Here is a 17,424-nt window from a genome sequence, read left to right as displayed (position 1 = left end):
TAGTGAGGTCCGGGCCTCCTGATGGCCCTGAAATTTTTTTTTTTTTGTGACTTTTGAGTCCTTCCTTCATAAATTAAACAGGATGCGTCTGATCATGTCTCAAGACACCACATGGCCAGAGAAGGTAGTAAAATGTTAATATTATGATTTGCTTGGTTCGAGTAACAACTACCTGAACATTTTAGTACTCACTCATCACTAGTCTCTATGACTCAATGTGTCAGATGTAGTCTCTTAGTGATTCAAGTAGCCAAATGGAAGAACATTTTTTCTGCTGTTTAGGTTACTAGGAGTGTAGACCTGTAGCTGTAATATGCTCTTACACAGGGCAGTGTATTAAGGCAACACATCTGCTTTAAAAAATCCTATCATTTTTTTTAGTTATAGAGTCTTGCACAACTTCCGTACTTAGCTAGTTGTGCTGCTGCTTGTGCCCTAGATATAATGGTACCCTGCTCATGGCTGCTATCTGCTCTCCCCTGTCACAGCTGTCCAGGATTAGAGATAGTGCCCAAGTCTCTAGGAAAGTTGAGAAACTAAAGAGATCACCCACCTGAAACAGCTCCCAGTACCAAACAAAAGTTACAAAACAGTAAAAAAACAGAAAAACATACAAATATTGAGAACCGCGCAACCGATCCACAGGGCACAAAACTTTCCTGATTTGATAAAATTTCAAAAATAGTCAGGAGGGTAAAGCTTATTTTGAAAAACCTATTCACATGGCTGTATAATCGATCCATGCTGGTCACACAGTGACCCCCTGAGTGGTTGTGTCTTTATAATGCAGAATATATGGTCTTCATGTCTCGCTATATAGGGTTATGACGCTATTATAAACTTCTCCTTCTGAAATCAACACACGTTCCCAGAATATTGAACACTTTGTAGGAACTACATTATATAAATTGTCCTTTATTTTTCTTTTTGTAGGAGGTGTATGAAATTGTTAACCGTGCCCTGCAGAGATACAGCGAGGACCGGATAGGGCTTGTAGATTATGCCCTGGAGTCCTCAGGTTGGTTCTTCTTTCCTCAGTTTACTCATAAATGTAATGCTACATTGTGATGAGTTTCTAATTACATTTATGTGTTTAGGTGCCAGTGTCTTAAACACAAGATGTTCTGAAACGTATGAGACAAAGACCGCTTTAATCAGCCTGTTTGGGGTCCCCCTTTGGTACCAGTCCCAGTCACCTCGTGTAATACTTCAGGTAGAAGTTCCAGTCTTATGAATGTATCATGTTTCACACAAATGTCTCTGCTATAATTTAGCTACATCCCCTCTGTAATGCTGTGACCACTTTGTTAGAAAATCATTGGTGAAGCTATAAAAGCAAAAAAACTCACAAAATCCTCCCACAGCTACATGTTGTGACTGTTATATGCCAGATTTTTGGCATTTAGTGTTTGGCAAATATCTCTCTAATTTTTTTTCACACACTGTCAAACATCTAGTATTTTCTTATTTCAGCCGGATTCAAACCCTGGAAACTGCTGGGCATTTAGGGGCTCTCAGGGCTACGCCATTATCCGTCTCTCCAGTCGTATCAAGCCTACATCCGTCACACTGGATCATATTCCTCGATCCTTGTCACCAAAGTCCACAATTGCAAGCGCACCTAAGGAATTCTCTGTTTATGTAAGTAAGGTCCTAACTGCTATTACTATGTTGCTATGTAACATTGGTTCTGGCTACTATTGGGCATATACAGTGGGGGAAATAAGTATTTGATCCCTTGCTGATTTTGTAAGTTTGCCCACTGACAAAGACATGAACAGTCTGTAATTTTAATGATAGGTTAATTTTAACATTGAGAGATAGAATATCAAAAATAAAATACAGAAAATCACATTGTATAAATTATATACATTTATTTGCATTTTGCAGTGAGAAATAAGTATTTGATTACCTACCAACCATTAAGAGTTCTGGCTCCTACAGACCAAGTTAGAGTCCCAGTGTTTCCCAATCTCCAGTCCTCACGGACCCCAACAGGTCATGTTTTCAGGATTTCCTTAGTATTGCACATGTGAGGGAAGTATCAGGAGTTCTCTCACTTGTGAAGCACTATGGAAATCCTGAAAACATGACCTGTTGGGGTCCGTGAGGACTGGAGTTTGGGAAATACTGAGTTAGACGTTCCTAATCAACTTGTTACCTGCATTAAAGACAGCTGTCTTACATACTAAAAGAAAGAACCTGGCACTCAACTTAATGCTTGTGAGATTTTAATCGTAGTAGCCAAAACGTTTCGGTCCTATATCTGGACCTTCATCAGTTACGTACTATGATGAAAAAAGTAAATGACTGTAGTGTCATATAAGGCACAGCATGGTCTGCGTCTGTTATTTGCGCAGATAGGTTTAGGCACACAGAATGGACTTATTCACGCTGATAGGTGCTGTGCTTGTGTCCAGACACGGTATCCCCGCTTGTCCCGCGGGGGCATCCGTCCACCATAGTAAGCCATGTAAAAATGTATACAACATGCTATACTTAATTTTTGTGATGGCCCTTTGTATATGAAAGCACTATCCCCAGGCTTCCCTATACGGTTAACTAAACATTATGGAAGCTCAATCCAGACAAATGTTGGGACAAAAATATTCTCTTTGGCTTCTTCCTGATGAATTAAGGTCTGCGATTAATTATGAAGAAAACTTTTTTTTTTCTTAATAGAGCACTTAATTTGTTTGTTTTCATGTCTTGTGTGTGTGTGTGTGTGTTTTTATACAATATCACTATGGGGTTAGTCATGGGGGTGTCTTATAGATGCCTTTTTCTGGGGCGGCTGAGAGCTGATGTTTTTAGCCTGCGGTGTGGTGTAGGGGGGGGGGGGAGGGGGCAATATCCATGGCCCCTTCCTAGGCTATTAACATACAATGTGTGTATATAATATATGCCTGTTTGGTAGACAATCCCTGCATGTGTTGCGGTTGTTGAACAGCAGTGAGACATGTAGCCGCGGGGACTCGAACATATTATGTGAGAACGCCGAAGACACTCGGAGTGAGCATGCTCATGTGCTAATTAATGTGTGTATGTATATTTTTTATATATATGTGTGTTATACATATTTATTTATTTCTTTAACAGAAGCATAGATTAAATAGTGATGATTAGCAAGAGGCCTTAGCTGTTTTCTGCACTTCTCTCTGTATTGTTTTCTGCTGGATTTCTCTGCCATGCCAAAACAGAATACTAAATTTTTCTTTCTACATTGTGTTCCAAATTATTATGCAAATAATATTTCCTCATATTTTCTCTAAATTACCTATCTGAATTGCAGTCATTGTTATTTTCCAGTCATCTACTATTCTAGTATAATTGCAATGTTTTGGAACAAACTGCCTATGAAAACAGTATCTTTGAAAAAAAAAAAAAACACTCAAAATGCATGTTCCAAATTATTATGCACAGCAGAGATTTCAACCGTTTTTTATTATTTTGAACAAAAAAATGGTCAATTGTGAAGTTATAAGCATTATCAGCTTATTACAAAATGAAATCAGTTTTCAAGTGAAAACTTTATTCTAGGTGATGTTACATTTGCACATAGGACCCCTTGTTCGAAAGAAGCTTCTGAACTCTCTCTCGTCCATTGAATTTGTCAGTTTTTGGATGGTTTCTGCTTCAATTGCTTTGCATGTGGACAGAATACCCTCCCAGAGCTGTTGCTTAGATGTGAACTGCCTCCCGCCATCATAGACACTCCTTTTGATGATGCTCCAGAGGTTCTCAATGGGGTTGAGGTCAGGGGAAGATGGTGGCCACACCATAAGTTTGTCCTCTTTTATGCCCATAGCAGCCAGAGATGCAGATGTGTTTTTTGCAGCATGAGATGGTGCATTATCATGCATGAAAATGATCTTGCTGCAGAAAGCACGGTTCTTCCTCTTGAACCATGGCAGGAAGTGTTTTTAGAAACTCCACATAGATTATGGAGTTCATCTTTACCCCTTCAGGGATCATAAAGAAGCCGACAATCTCTCTCCCCATGATTCCAGCCCAAAACATTACTCCACCTCCTCCTTGTTGGCGCCTTAGCCGTGTTTTCATGGGGTGTCCATCAACCAGCCATTCTCCACTCCATCCATCTGGACCATCAAGTGTTGCACGGCACTCATCGATGAACAAAACAGTTTGGAAGTCAGTCTTCATGTATCGTTGGCCCACTGGAGCCGTTTCTGCTTGTGTGCAGTGGACAGAGGTGGTCGACAGGATGGCTTACGCACAGCTGCAAACCTCTGAAGGACCCTGCATCTTGTTGTTCTGGGGACGTTGGAGGCACCAGCAGCTTCAAAAACTTGTCTGCTGCTATGACAAGGCATTTTTGCAGCTGCTCTTTTAACGCAATTGCCTGTTGGAAAGAGTCCTCAATTTTTCCTTGTCAGCACGCACACGTGTGTGCTGGGAATCAGCTACATACTTCTTGATTGTGCGAAGATCACGATGAAGTGTCTTGGCAATGTTGATTGTAGTCATGCCTTGACCTAATTACTCCACAATTTGTTGCTTCTCAGCAGCCGACACATCCTTTTGCTTTCCCATTTTGGCAAAAAATGTAGGCTGCTTAATAATGTGGAACAGCCTTCTTAAGTAGTCTTGCCTTTATTTGGACACACCGGCCAAACTAATTTGCACAGGTATCTGCAATTGCTTTCAGTGATATAAAGAGCCCTGACACACATCACCATCAATCAGTTTAAATGACAAACAAAAAAATTCTAACCTTATCACTCCTAAACTTTGTGCATAATAATTTTGAACACAGTGTAGCTGTAACTTTCTGATATTACTCTGGTTTATTCATACATGGTAAATTACATTTTTTTTATTGACCACTACTGGGCTTTGTTGTGGATTTTGGTTCTGAAATGTGCCAGACATTCACCCTGTCTGAACAACTTCTCCTACGATCATTGTCATATACAAGGTCAAGATATGAATATTAAGGAGTGCTATTTTACAATGTGATTAGGAACGCGCACTCCTAGCCATTTATGTAGTATATATGATTCCTTTGGGGTTATTAACCGCTTTGGTTGCATATACCTGTTCGTCCTCGCTTGTGATGATTTCTTATTTTATCAATGAATGGTTGGAATTCTAAGAATTTAACTAATAAAAATGCTACAGGGTTTGGAAGAAGAGACACAGAAAGAAGGGTTACTCCTCGGCAACTTCACGTACAATCAGAATGGAAACCCAATACAGACTTTTCCTTTGAAGGTAATCCTTTTGTTTCTTAGCTATTTTCAATGTCCTCTTAAGATGCTTCTATAAAATATCAAGGGCTAAATGATGTGTCATCTTATTGTGATGTCACCATAATGGCACCATAATTATGGGCTATAGTGAGAGTAGTAATCCGAAGCCACCGCCAGACACTGCTGGTGTCTAATATAAACATAACTTTTAATGTGCTAATTAAGAAGAGCACTAAAACACACAACTAGACACATAAAACATACAACAAACCCCAATATATAGGGTCAGGTATTTAACCCCTTAACTCCCAAGGATGGTTTGCACGTTAATGACCGGGCCAATTTTTACAATTCTGACCACTGTCCCTTTGAGGTTATAACTCTGGAACGCTTCAACGGATCCTGGTGATTCTGACAATGTTTTCTCTTGACATATTGTGCTTCATGATAGTGGTAAAATTTCTTTGATATTACCTGCGTTTATTTGTGGAAAAAAAACGGAAATTTGGCAAAAATTTTGAAAATTTCGCAATTTTCCAACTTTGAATTTTTTATGCCCTTAAATCACAGAGATATGTCACACAAAATACTTAATAAGTAACAATTCCCATATGTCCACTTTAAATCAGCACAATTTTGGAACCAACATTTTTTTGGTTGTTAGGGAGTTGTAAGGGTTAAAAGTTGACCAGCAATTTCTCATTTTTATAACACCATTTTTTTTTAGGGACCACATCACATTTGAAGTCACTTTGAGGGGTCTATATGATAGAAAATACCCAAGTGTGACACCATTCTAAAAACTGCACCCCTCAAGGTGCTCAAAACCACATTCAAGAAGTTTATTAACCCTTCAGGTGTTTCACAGGAATTTTTGGAATGTTTTAAAAAAAATGTCTTTAGAAATACCCTGGTTCATGCCTCCCTGGTTGTTATGCTAAAATAAGGAACTTTCTGGTTTTCAGTCTTTGGCTAAGAAACCAATTTGCTGATATTTTGATGCCTAATAAGGCAGTCCCTCCACCAGTTTGACTTTCTATAGTGATTTGAATCTAACTTCTACAGTGGGCTTCTGCTGAACCACACAAAGCACTATGTGCAGGAATTATGCAGGATAAATCAAAGAATGATTCCAATGAGCAGTAACAAGGAATTAAATGGAATATGTCAGCAGAGTTTTGCTATCTCATCTGAGAGCAGCACGATGTAGGCAAAGAGACCTTGAATCCAACGATGTATCACTTAGATTACTGGGTGGAGCCGTTCTGACACAGAGTTGTAAGATTTAGCAGTGCAGCAGAGTTGAGAAAGCTAACCCCACCCACACCACAGCTAACCCCACCCACACCACAGCTAACCCCGCCCACACCAGGCTCTGTGTATCTTTGACCCTGAGCTACTTATCACAGAAGGAGTCACACTTGCAGCATGCAGCCAGCTAGTCACAGCAATGTTACTCACAATGTGATTTAAAGCTTCAATGTAAGTAAACAACAGCACACAGCCGGACATGTGACACATGGTTGCGTTCAGTGTTTTAACCCTTACCTCATGCTGTGCTCAGTATACATAGCAAAAGTCTGCTGACGGAGTCACTTTAAGTTAGTTATTGAAGATTTATTTAAATGTTATAAGTTCTCACTGATCCATATGATAATTTTCTAATCACTGAGTGTTGACCCACAGGGACCACCACCAATCATGAGAGTAGGGTTTGACCGGAGCCATGGCCATTCATTCTCTGAGATTGGCTAGATACTGTGGTGCATTACTTGGCTTTTTCCGCCAGTCAAATAGCAAAGCATGGAGCAGTTTTGCGCATTTCTGGCCAACAGTGTATTCAACCAGGACGTTTTCTGAAGGTCCTCGCCCATCATGCAGAGTAACCTTTCATACCCCAATGTTTTGCACTTTTCAGCTGCCTCTCATAGGTGTCTAATGTCATCTCTTCTTTTACATTAAAAGGTGGAAAACATCTCGGCCTTTGATTTGGTAGAACTCAGAATCCAAAGCAATTGGGGCCATCCGGAGTACACCTGTATATACCGTTTCCGGGTGCATGGTGAGGCTGAACCATAGCGGACCACTGTACGTAATCTCAGGCTGAGGCTTCTGGAGAAGGGTCCTGAGCAGTATCATAAAGCGTTCTCTCCTGCCAGACTTGGTGGTTGCAGTATTATGTATTATCGCTTTACAGCAAATAATCTGCTCAACAACAATTATGACGACATTCTGCAAAAGGATCTACCCCAAAGGGATAATTTGCTGACTTTTCTGCTATACATATGAAGTGTATTGGTAATGTTGGCACACACAGGAGAAATGGCAATATACTTATCCCACCCGTGTCCATCCGCTAATAATGTCGTCATATACAGTACATTTAGGCTAGTTCCATAAATCTCATGTTTCTGAGCACAATTGCCGTTATTGCTCTTTGATTCATAACATTATGGTAATGATCATTAAATTAATGATGTCATCCATGTATAATGGTGCATGGGAATCCGCGCTGGGAAATTCTCCTATTGATTAGTAAGACCAATAAAACTAATCTTCCATGTTCATTCTGACTGTAAATAACCCAAATATACCATTAACCCAGTAGAGAAACAAAGGATATTGTGATCATTCTCTTGTGTGTCCGTCACATAAATAAGGATCAGCTGGAAGCTAAATTTATACTCATCTGTATAGAATTGTCCTTTTTGCACTTATCTGCCTTGATTTATGCACTGTGGATGCCATCTACCTGCTTGTCTTTTTGAAAGGCAGTATTTAAAGGGAATATGTCACCGGGTTTTTGCTTTCAGTCTAAGGACAGAGTAAAATAGTGGCAGAAACCCTGATGGTCCAGTGATGTGTCACTTACTGGCCTTCTTGCTGTGGTTTTGATAAATCAGTTTCATCTGCTGCAGATTTGCTAGTTCTTTCAATGGTGAGCTCTGTATAACCCCACAAAAGTTTGATTGACAGTTTTCTGTCTTCTCTGTTTATAGAGTTCTGCCGATCGGGGGTGGGGATGGCCAGAGCTCATGAATAGCAGAACTGGAGCTGCAGGAATAAAACTGCACCAAGATGCCCAGTAGGTGACAAACACTGGAATCAGGGTCTCTGCCCATAAGTTATGCTCTTCTTGGGGCAGCAAAAAACAGTGACAGACTCCCTTTAGTTATTTTACCATTTTGATTGAACATTTAATCATTTTTTTAACAGACTGTTGGTACAGGATGCCCTGTAGTCATTGATTGTTATTTTACTGAGATCTTTTCACTGATCTCACTAGCAGTAATTAAAGGAAAATGCATTGCTTTGGTCTAAAAGGGGTTGTCCAGACTGAAAATAACAACTTTGTTTAAATGTATTTGAAATTATGTCTGAACACTGCATATATACTTTTATTTTGCTTTTATTATGGGCTTGTTTTGAGATTAAATGGGACACTTGCCTCCCTTCCTTTGTGTTGGCTCATGACATGTGACATGATTGAAGCTGGATGGTTGGCAGCCAGCCCCCTTCACTAGCCACGTGCCAACACCGAGGGGTTGGAGCTGCTGCTGTGTTGGCACAAACCCGGATGGCCAGACAGATGGTCAGCGGTAATATCGGGTCACTGGGGCTTTGATGATACAGGTATATTAGTAAAGTCGACATATTTATACTTCGAGCACATTTAATGATATATATTTTTCCAGGTGGACAACCCCTTTAAGTGCTCTATGGAGGCTGCACCAATGTCATTTTTACATATCTGTTCATTTTGACTGTATTTTCAGAGCTAATCAGCATTTTACAATGTTAAAAATGCCTAATACCTCTAAGTATTACGTACTCAGGACTGCATTTCCTGATGAACTGTTCCGTCCTCCAGCTTTTCCAATAGGTCCTGTAATAAGGACTGTTCTCTCTATGATGCGTTTTTATAAACGGGCTATTAGGGCATCCAACACCCTACTCCTTGCACTTGTGTGGTAATTGTCATGCTAGTATTATGTTGACGGATGTATACATTTTGTCAGTGAGTATTCAATTATTGTATTTAAGTACATGCTTCTATATTAATTTATCTGCGATTGCACTGGCTTTATGTAGCGGTGGAAAGCCCTGGCTTCTCCTAGAATGTAGATGGCACATTTATAATGGACTTTTCTTTCATTGTTTGAGTTATTTCAAACTTTTGCCTTGTTCCATATCTTCATACGGGGCCTGATGCACTCGTCTGGCCGGACATATTGCATTGTGTGACGTTTGATTATTCCTGGATCTACTCATATTGACACCGATCAATAGAAATCTACTTAATGTCAATTTGAAAATAAATCTCTACTTGGTTGTCTACATCCATTCTGTTAAAGACAACCTGCGGGAATACGGTTCCCCATGTAAAGACACTGGTTACTAGCGCGGCTGACGGAGGAGGACTGTGTCATAACTCGATTTTCTGCATCACCGCTCTGCAATTTGTCATACTTCTCATGAATAGGCGGAGATCCATGTACTCAGGAGAGATCTATTAGTTACTCCATCCTTTGCCTTCAGTTGACCATTTTTGTGCATTAATTCTATAGGAAGAAATCGGTCAGTGGTGGGAACCAATACATCTCATGAGTGCAAATTTGAGCCTCTGAATGGGTTAGCATTGCAATTTCATCACCCTGCTTTTTAAAACAAAAGTTTAAAGTGGATGATATCATATTAAGAATGGTACTACTGGTACCAATCCTAACAATGGCTGCCCCAGGACCGCACATATTATAATGTAACATATACATACCAAATAATAAAAAAAAGTACAGAAACCCTGTGTAGTAGAGTGATTTGCACACTCGTACGTGAAAAAAATGTATATATATTTTTTTTTTTACTTAGGAGTTTCCGACTTAGTCTAAATCTGAAAAAAATATTCTTATACAAAAGATTTCAAAAACTGCCCCATGTAATTGTTGTGGAAGGCCAACAAAATCCTTGTAATGTATCTAGCGGTTGAGCTGCTCCTTGGAGCATCCCTGAAGCATGTCGCTACTTTCCGCACCACTGCGTCCATTTTCATCATGTACGTGTGGTGGTCTCGTAAGTGCGAATCCATAGACCAGTTCCAGTCACAGCTACTGCGATCATAACTTGGATCCCAGCTGCTTAACCCCTTGGATGCTGCAGCCAGAAGTGACTATAGAATATGAAGTGTTTGACAGAGGGAGAGGACTGCTTCTGTCATCCTGTTGGTGCTGCACAATCACACAGTGAAAGTTGGTCTTGTGGAAGGCCCCCAGATCTGCCATCAGTATCTGCCGATTGGGCCATGTCAGGACAAAAACCTCACTTAGGCTTTATTCACACAACCGTGTTGCAGATGGATGGCCTCCGTATACTGTCTGAAATGTGGGCTTTATCATTAGAATGAGCCATTTTGGTCCACAATTTGGACCAAACTCTGATGTCTCCTGTTTTTTGGGAGAGTATTTGCTGATCATTAATTGAAAAAAAAAAAAAAATACATTAGTAAACCCACAAAGATTATAACTGATGGCACACATGTGAAGAGGGCCTTGTATGGATTTGGTTTATCATGGTGACATATCGCTTCATGTACGATATCTTCTTATCATTTAAAGATTTCTCTTCTCTGTGCTGTTTGGCCACAATAAAACAAGAACATATATACTCTCCTCCCCTGCCGACACCATTCCAACTTGGTTGTCACTCGCGGTCCCAGGGCTCACGTGCGGTTATGACACGAGCCTGGCACCCAATCAGCGCTGGTGTCACTGTCCCCGCTTGTGGACAAATTAAACATGAAGAGGAAGTTGGAGATCAGCTGTGGCAATTCTTGCATGTGTTGTGGCTGTCAAACAGCCGCGAGCCATGCAGCCGCGGGGACTCAAACTTTTTTGACCACACTGAAGTCACTCGGTTAGCACCCGAGCATGATCAGATAACACCTTATCCGAACACATTCGCTACTAGGCATCTATTCTGACAGTGGCCATAAATACAGTGTGTGCCTAGGCTAACCACTTACATGCCATAGTTGCTATTAATTGCACAGTATAAGCGGACATGGCATTATTGAAATCGACCGTCCCTCCTTCCTGGATATACAGTGCCTTGCGAAAGTATTCGGCCTCTTGGAACTTTTCAACCTTTTCCCACATATGCTTCAAACATAAAGATACCAAATGTACATTTTTGGTGAAGAATCAACAACAAGTGGAACACAATTTGTGAAGTTGAACGAAATTTATTGGTTATTTAAAATTTTTGTGGAAATTCAAAAACTGAAAAGTGGGGCGTGCAATATTATTCAGCCCCTTTACTTTCAGTGCAGCAAACTCACTCCAGAAGTTCATTGTGGATCTCTGAATGATCCAATGTTGTCCTAAATGCCTAATGATGATAAATATAATCCACCTGTGTGTAATCAAGTCTCCGTATAAATGCACCTGCTCTGTGATAGTCTCAAGGTTCTGTTTGAAGCACAGAGAGCATCATGAAGACCAAGGAACACAACAGGCAGGTCCTTGATACTGTTGTGGAGAAGTTTGAAGACGGATTTGGATACAAAATGATTTCCAAAACTTTAAACATCCCAAGGAGCACTGTGCAAGCGATCATATTGAAATGGAAGGTGTATCATACCACTGCAAATCTACCAAGATCCGGCCGTCCCTCTAAACTTTCATCTCAAACAAGGAGAAGACTGATCAGAGATGCAGCCAAGAGGCCCATGATCACTTTGGATGAACTGCAGAGATCTACAGCTGAGGTGGGACAGTCTGTCCATAGGACAACAATCAGTCGTACACTGCACAAATCTGGCCTTCATGGAGGAGTGGCAAGAAGAAAGCCATTTCTCAAAGATATCCATAAAAAGTGTCGTTTAAAGTTTGCAACAAGCCACCTGGGAGACACACCAAACATGTGTGCTCTGGTCAGATGAAACCAAAATCGAGTTTTTTGGCAACAATGCCAAACAATATGCTTGGCGTAAAGGCAACACGGCTCATCATCCTGAACACACCATCCCCATTGTCAAACGTGGTGGCAGCATCATGGTTTGGGCCTGATTTTTTTCAACAGGGACAGGAAGATGGTTAAAATTGATGGGAAGATGGATGGAGCCAAATACAGGACCATTCTTGAAGAAAACCTGTTGGAGTCTGCAAAAGACCTGAGACTGTGACGGAGATTTGTCTTCCAACAAGACAATGATCCCAAACATAAAGCAAAATCTACAATGGAATGGTTCACAAATAAAGGTATCCAGGTGTTAGAATGGCCAACTCAAAGTCCAGACCTCAATCCAATCGAGAATCTGTGGAAACAGCTGAAAACTGCTGTTCACAAACGATCTCCATCAAACCTCACTGAGCTCGAGCGGTTTGCCAAGGAAGAATGGGCAAGAATTTCAGTCTCTCGGTGTACAAAACTGATGAGACATCCCCCAAGCGACTTGCAGCTGTAATCGCAGCAAAAGGTGGCGCAACAAAGTATTACGTTAAAGGGGCCGAATATTATTGCACGCCCCATTTTTCAGTTTTTTTAATTTCCATAAAAATTTAAAATAACCAATAAATTTCGTTCAACTGCACAATTGTGTTCCGCTTGTTGATTTTTCACCAGAAATTTACATTGTATCTTTGTTTGAAGCATGATTTGTGGGAAAAGGTTGAAAAGTTCCAGGGGGCCGAATACTTTCGCAAGGCACTGTATCATTTTTATTCAATCATTTGACTTGGGGAACACAGTACTTTTTTTTGTTTGTTTGTTTCTTTAGATTACCAAAACCATTGGTAGAGAGAAATGACTATTAAATAATAGTAGAAACTTGGTTGAAGGTTAGTTTCTTACCATTTGCTTTGTTGACTTAAACAGCTAAGTGTGGTTACTTTGAACGCAGTTTTCTCGCTGTGACTTAATCGTCTAGTGGAAGACACGGCTTTCTGAGTAACTGGGACTACACTTTTCTAATCTTGGTGACTCTTTCTCACTTATAAGCCCAGAGTAGTGGTTTATTCATGGACATTGTGCTGCATAATGTTATTCTGACATGAGTGAAGGACAAATTGGGTTGTAATTGTAGTTCACATGGAAAATATTCCCTAAGTGAAAGGGTTGGATATATGTATATTTTTATGTACAACCGTGATACTCTTATTCGTGGACAGATATGGGAGCGATCTGGGATAAAAAAAAAAACACTTTAAATCCTGAATAACCCCTTTGAATTACAATTATTTACCCTCTGTAAAGAATGTATTACTGTAATACTCATTGTGTGCCAGTCTGTTCCTGTTAAAATTCTACGTCTTACATTGTTTCTTTCTGAGGCTTGTGCATTGTTATGTAATTTATAAATAAATTGTCCGGTTTGGTAACATGGTGTCATTGTATTTTTGTACAATATTATTGTATAATGTTTTTATATAAAAGAAAAATATTTCGGCATAGAGGCACTGGACAATAGATGGGAATGGAGCTGGTGATTCCATGCATGGAGGTCTAAACCTTAGGATCCTGTGGTCCACAGTGGCATTCTGTGTAGTCTCTGGATGTTACAAAGAAAAAGGGTTATTTGGGACTTTAGTTAATTTTTCCTATGGGACTAAGAACTTAATGGTTGTTAGTTGCCAGCTACCCACCTGTTCTACCCAGAGACTCTCAGGCAACTTTCCCCTCCTTCAATTCCACACGTCAACAGAGCAATGGCTTCTCTTGTTGCCTGTGCGTCGCTGACGGCATCATGCCGATTGAGAGCTCTGCAGTTGAGCAGCGGAGTGCCAACTGTCTGTTAAATCGGCAGAAATATCCCATCAACAGAGTGGCAAAGGAGAAGCTACTGTGCCAATGTGATGTCACCTGAAGCAGTAGAATCGCCGGCAGAGCAGCCGGTCATCGCTCTGAGCTGGTAGAGATCGTTGGCAGCTACCTGCCTGTAAGTTCTTAGGTTACTTTTTTGTATCGGGCAAGTCCTGGACAGACCCTTTCTGGCTATGTGCACACGTTGCGAATTGGTGTGTGGATTTTTCCGCACTGTTCTTGCAAAATCCGCAGGTAAACCGCACTGCGGATTACCCACGTTTTTTGTGCGGATTCCACCTGCTGGTTCCTAGGAGCAGGTGTAAACCGCTGTAGAATCCGCACAAAGAATTGACATGCTGCGGAAAAAACACCGCTGCGTTTCCGCGCGTTTTTTTTTTCAGCAGCATGTGCACTGCGGATTTTGTTTTCCATACGTTTACATGGTACTGTACAAAGCATGGAAAACAGATGCCGATCCACAGCAAAATCCGCAACGTGTGCACATAGCCTAAAAGAGAGCAATTTCCAATCATTAAATGTGGGTTGCATTTATATTTCGGTGTATTAAATTGCTAATCATACTGTATGTAATCACATAGTTTTCTAGGCTGAAAAAAAGACACCGATTCATCAAGTCCAACCTTTCTCCACCAGTTAAACACTCTTGATAATGTAGATTATGCCATTTATTGCAAGAAAATCATCCAGCCCCTTTTATAAATGCTGTTCTAGTATTTGCCATTACTACCTGTGTGGTCTTGTATATCAGTGTCTGAGAACCCTGTTTCGCTTCTGGAATTGCATTTCCTCCAAACATAATGCGTGCCCCCTGGTTCTTAGTATGGTCTTTGGAATGAATAAGTAATTTGCCGGTCCTTTGTATTGAAATCCTAAGATTGTCAATTTAGGTTCAATACTGTACAGACCTATAGTTTCTGGGCTGTTTTAGACCCCTTATTTAATGTTGGTGCCACATTTTCTGCCTGCGCACTGAATGGAGATACTGAAGAGACAACACAGGAGGCAGAACAAGCTCAGCCGACTGATGTCTTCATGGTGGTGAGTCAGTGTAATCTGCAAGTTACTAAACTGTCAAGTAGGCGGCATAAGGGGACATTGCTGTATTGAGGCAAGAGTTGAAGAATGTGAACGAGAACTACTACCTGTGGAAGGCCACCACGATGTAAGTGACATAGATTATGCCATGCTGCCATTAACAAGTGAAAGCTAGCACACAAAATGTTGCTGCATTACTATCAAACTGAATTTTAAAAATAGACTGTCAAAGTAATCTGATAAGTGTTCCTGAAAAAAATGAAGAGACAAATGCAAACACATTCTTCGAAGAAGGACTAGTGGAGATGTCTGGCAGGGATAATCTGACTCCACTCTTTGTGGAGTAAAGTGATCACAGGGTTAGGGTACTGTCACACTAAACGATTTACCAACGATCACGACCAGCGATACGACCTGGCCGTGATCGTTGGTAAGTGGTTGTGTGGTCGCTGGGGAGCTGTCACACAGTCAGCTCTCCAGCGACCAACGATGCCGAAGGCCCCGGGTAACCAGGGTAAACATCGGGTTACTAAGCGCAGGGCCGCGCTTAGTAACCCGATGTTTACCGTGGTTACCAGCGTAAAAGTAAAAAAAAAACAAACAGTACATACTCACATTCCGGTGCCTGTCCCCCTGCATTCTGCTTCTCTCCACTGTGTCTGCGCCAGCCGGAAAGCACAGCGGTGACGTCACCGCTGTGCTCGCTTTCCGGCTGGCCGGCGCTCACAGTGCAGAGAAGCAGAACGCCGGGGGACAGACACCGGAATGTAAGTATGTACTGTTTGGTTTTTTTTTACTTTTACGCTGGTAACCACGGTAAACATCGGGTTACTAAGCGCGGCCCTGCGCTTAGTAACCCGATGTTTACCCTGGTTACAAGCGAACGCATCGCTGAATCGCTGTCACACACAACGATCCAGCGATGACAGCGGGAGATCCAGCGACAAAAGAAAGTTCCAAACGATCTGCTACGACGTACGATTCTCAGCAGGATCCCTGATCGCTGCTGCGTGTCAGACACTGCGATATCGTATGGATATCCCTGGAACGTCACGAATCGTACCGTCGTAGCGACAAAAGTGCCACTGTGAGACAGTACCCTTACTTTAGGACCAGGAGTCCCTGGTAGACCACCAAGACCTGTGCTTATTAAGATCGAGACAAAGTATTAAGAATGACTAGAGTGCCAGGAGGTCTCTATCAATAGATAACATGTTGACCTTTTTCCTAGACTACTCAGAGGTGCAATTCTGGGATAGAAATCAGTGATGGAGAGCAATGAATAAACAATACTCTATCAATACAGTTAAGCTAAGAGTGGTGGCGCAAGGAAGCCAGGCTTTTATTTTTTTGCTTTGCTTTTTTAAACACCAAAGAAGGCACCGAGATGGCTAGACACAGGCGAGGGATGGAGATTGACCTTTCCAAATTTATATGATGAGGACAGGATTTTTGGACTGTCACTATTATTTTGTTTGAAAAGGACTGATAATAGCACAAGTTGAGGATCTAATGGCTAACAAAAGGCTGATACGATGGGAGCAGGGATCCTGAATGAGGAGCTCTGGTCATCAAACAACATTCTGGTGTAAATTGTGGATTTTACAATTCTGCTTCTAGTCAGGAATACCCCCACACTGCTGAAAACAGGATTTTTAGTTGCTTACTGTAAAATCTGTTTCTCAGAGCCTTCAATGGGGGACACAGGAACCATGGGTGGCTCCACTAGAGGCTGCTGCCACTAGGAGGCTGACACTATGTACAAAAAAAGTTTGCTCCTCCGCACTGTACACCCCACCGACTGGCACTAGGTTAATCAGTTAGTGAGAAAGCAGTAGAGGAAGCAACATGATAAAGAATAAACACAATCAAAACATTAACAGTAGAACACAGAAAATACAGCTGATAAACATGGGAGGGTGCTGTGTCCCCCAATGAAGGCTGCGAGAAACAGATTTTACGGTAAGAAACCAAAAATCCTGTTTTCGCTATCGCTTCATTGGGGGACACAGGAACCATGGGATGTCCCAAAGCAGTCCCTGGGGAGGGAACAGCTGAAGCTTCGTTCAGGTCGAAGAACTCACCACTGCTGCCTGCAAGATCCTTCTGCCTTGGCTGGCGCCCGCCAAGGCATAAGTATGGACCTTATAATATTTTGCAAATGTGTGGATGGAAGACCAAGTTGTCCCTTTGCAAAGTTGTAGGGTGGATGCCCTATGGTGCACCGCCCAGGAGACACCCACTGCCTGGGTAGAGTAAGCCTTTACCCCAGGGAGAGGCACTCTATTCTTGACCCGGTAAGCCTCCAAAATTGCTGTTTTGATCCAGCGAGCAATCAGCCTTGGAGGCCAGCAGG

At 41.4% G+C, this 17,424-nt stretch overlaps 1 protein-coding gene across 1 annotated transcript in view; it reads left to right on the top strand.

Moving 5' to 3' along the window:
- Positions 1 to 10,690, top strand: part of SUN2 (Sad1 and UNC84 domain containing 2) — an 85,847-nt gene extending 75,157 nt beyond the window's left edge. The window contains exons 15-19 of the mRNA XM_077275946.1: positions 934 to 1,018; positions 1,098 to 1,213; positions 1,474 to 1,641; positions 5,143 to 5,235; positions 7,179 to 10,690. Coding sequence (XP_077132061.1) covers positions 934 to 1,018; positions 1,098 to 1,213; positions 1,474 to 1,641; positions 5,143 to 5,235; positions 7,179 to 7,292 — 576 coding nt within the window. The 3' untranslated portion in view covers positions 7,293 to 10,690. The remainder of the gene's footprint in view (positions 1 to 933; positions 1,019 to 1,097; positions 1,214 to 1,473; positions 1,642 to 5,142; positions 5,236 to 7,178) is intronic.
- The last annotated feature ends 6,734 nt before the right edge of the window (positions 10,691 to 17,424 follow it).

Source organism: Ranitomeya variabilis, chromosome 8, assembly GCF_051348905.1.
Source record: "Ranitomeya variabilis isolate aRanVar5 chromosome 8, aRanVar5.hap1, whole genome shotgun sequence".
NCBI classification, from domain to species: Eukaryota; Metazoa; Chordata; class Amphibia; order Anura; family Dendrobatidae; genus Ranitomeya; species Ranitomeya variabilis.
This window is presented reverse-complemented; position numbering and strand designations above follow the sequence as displayed.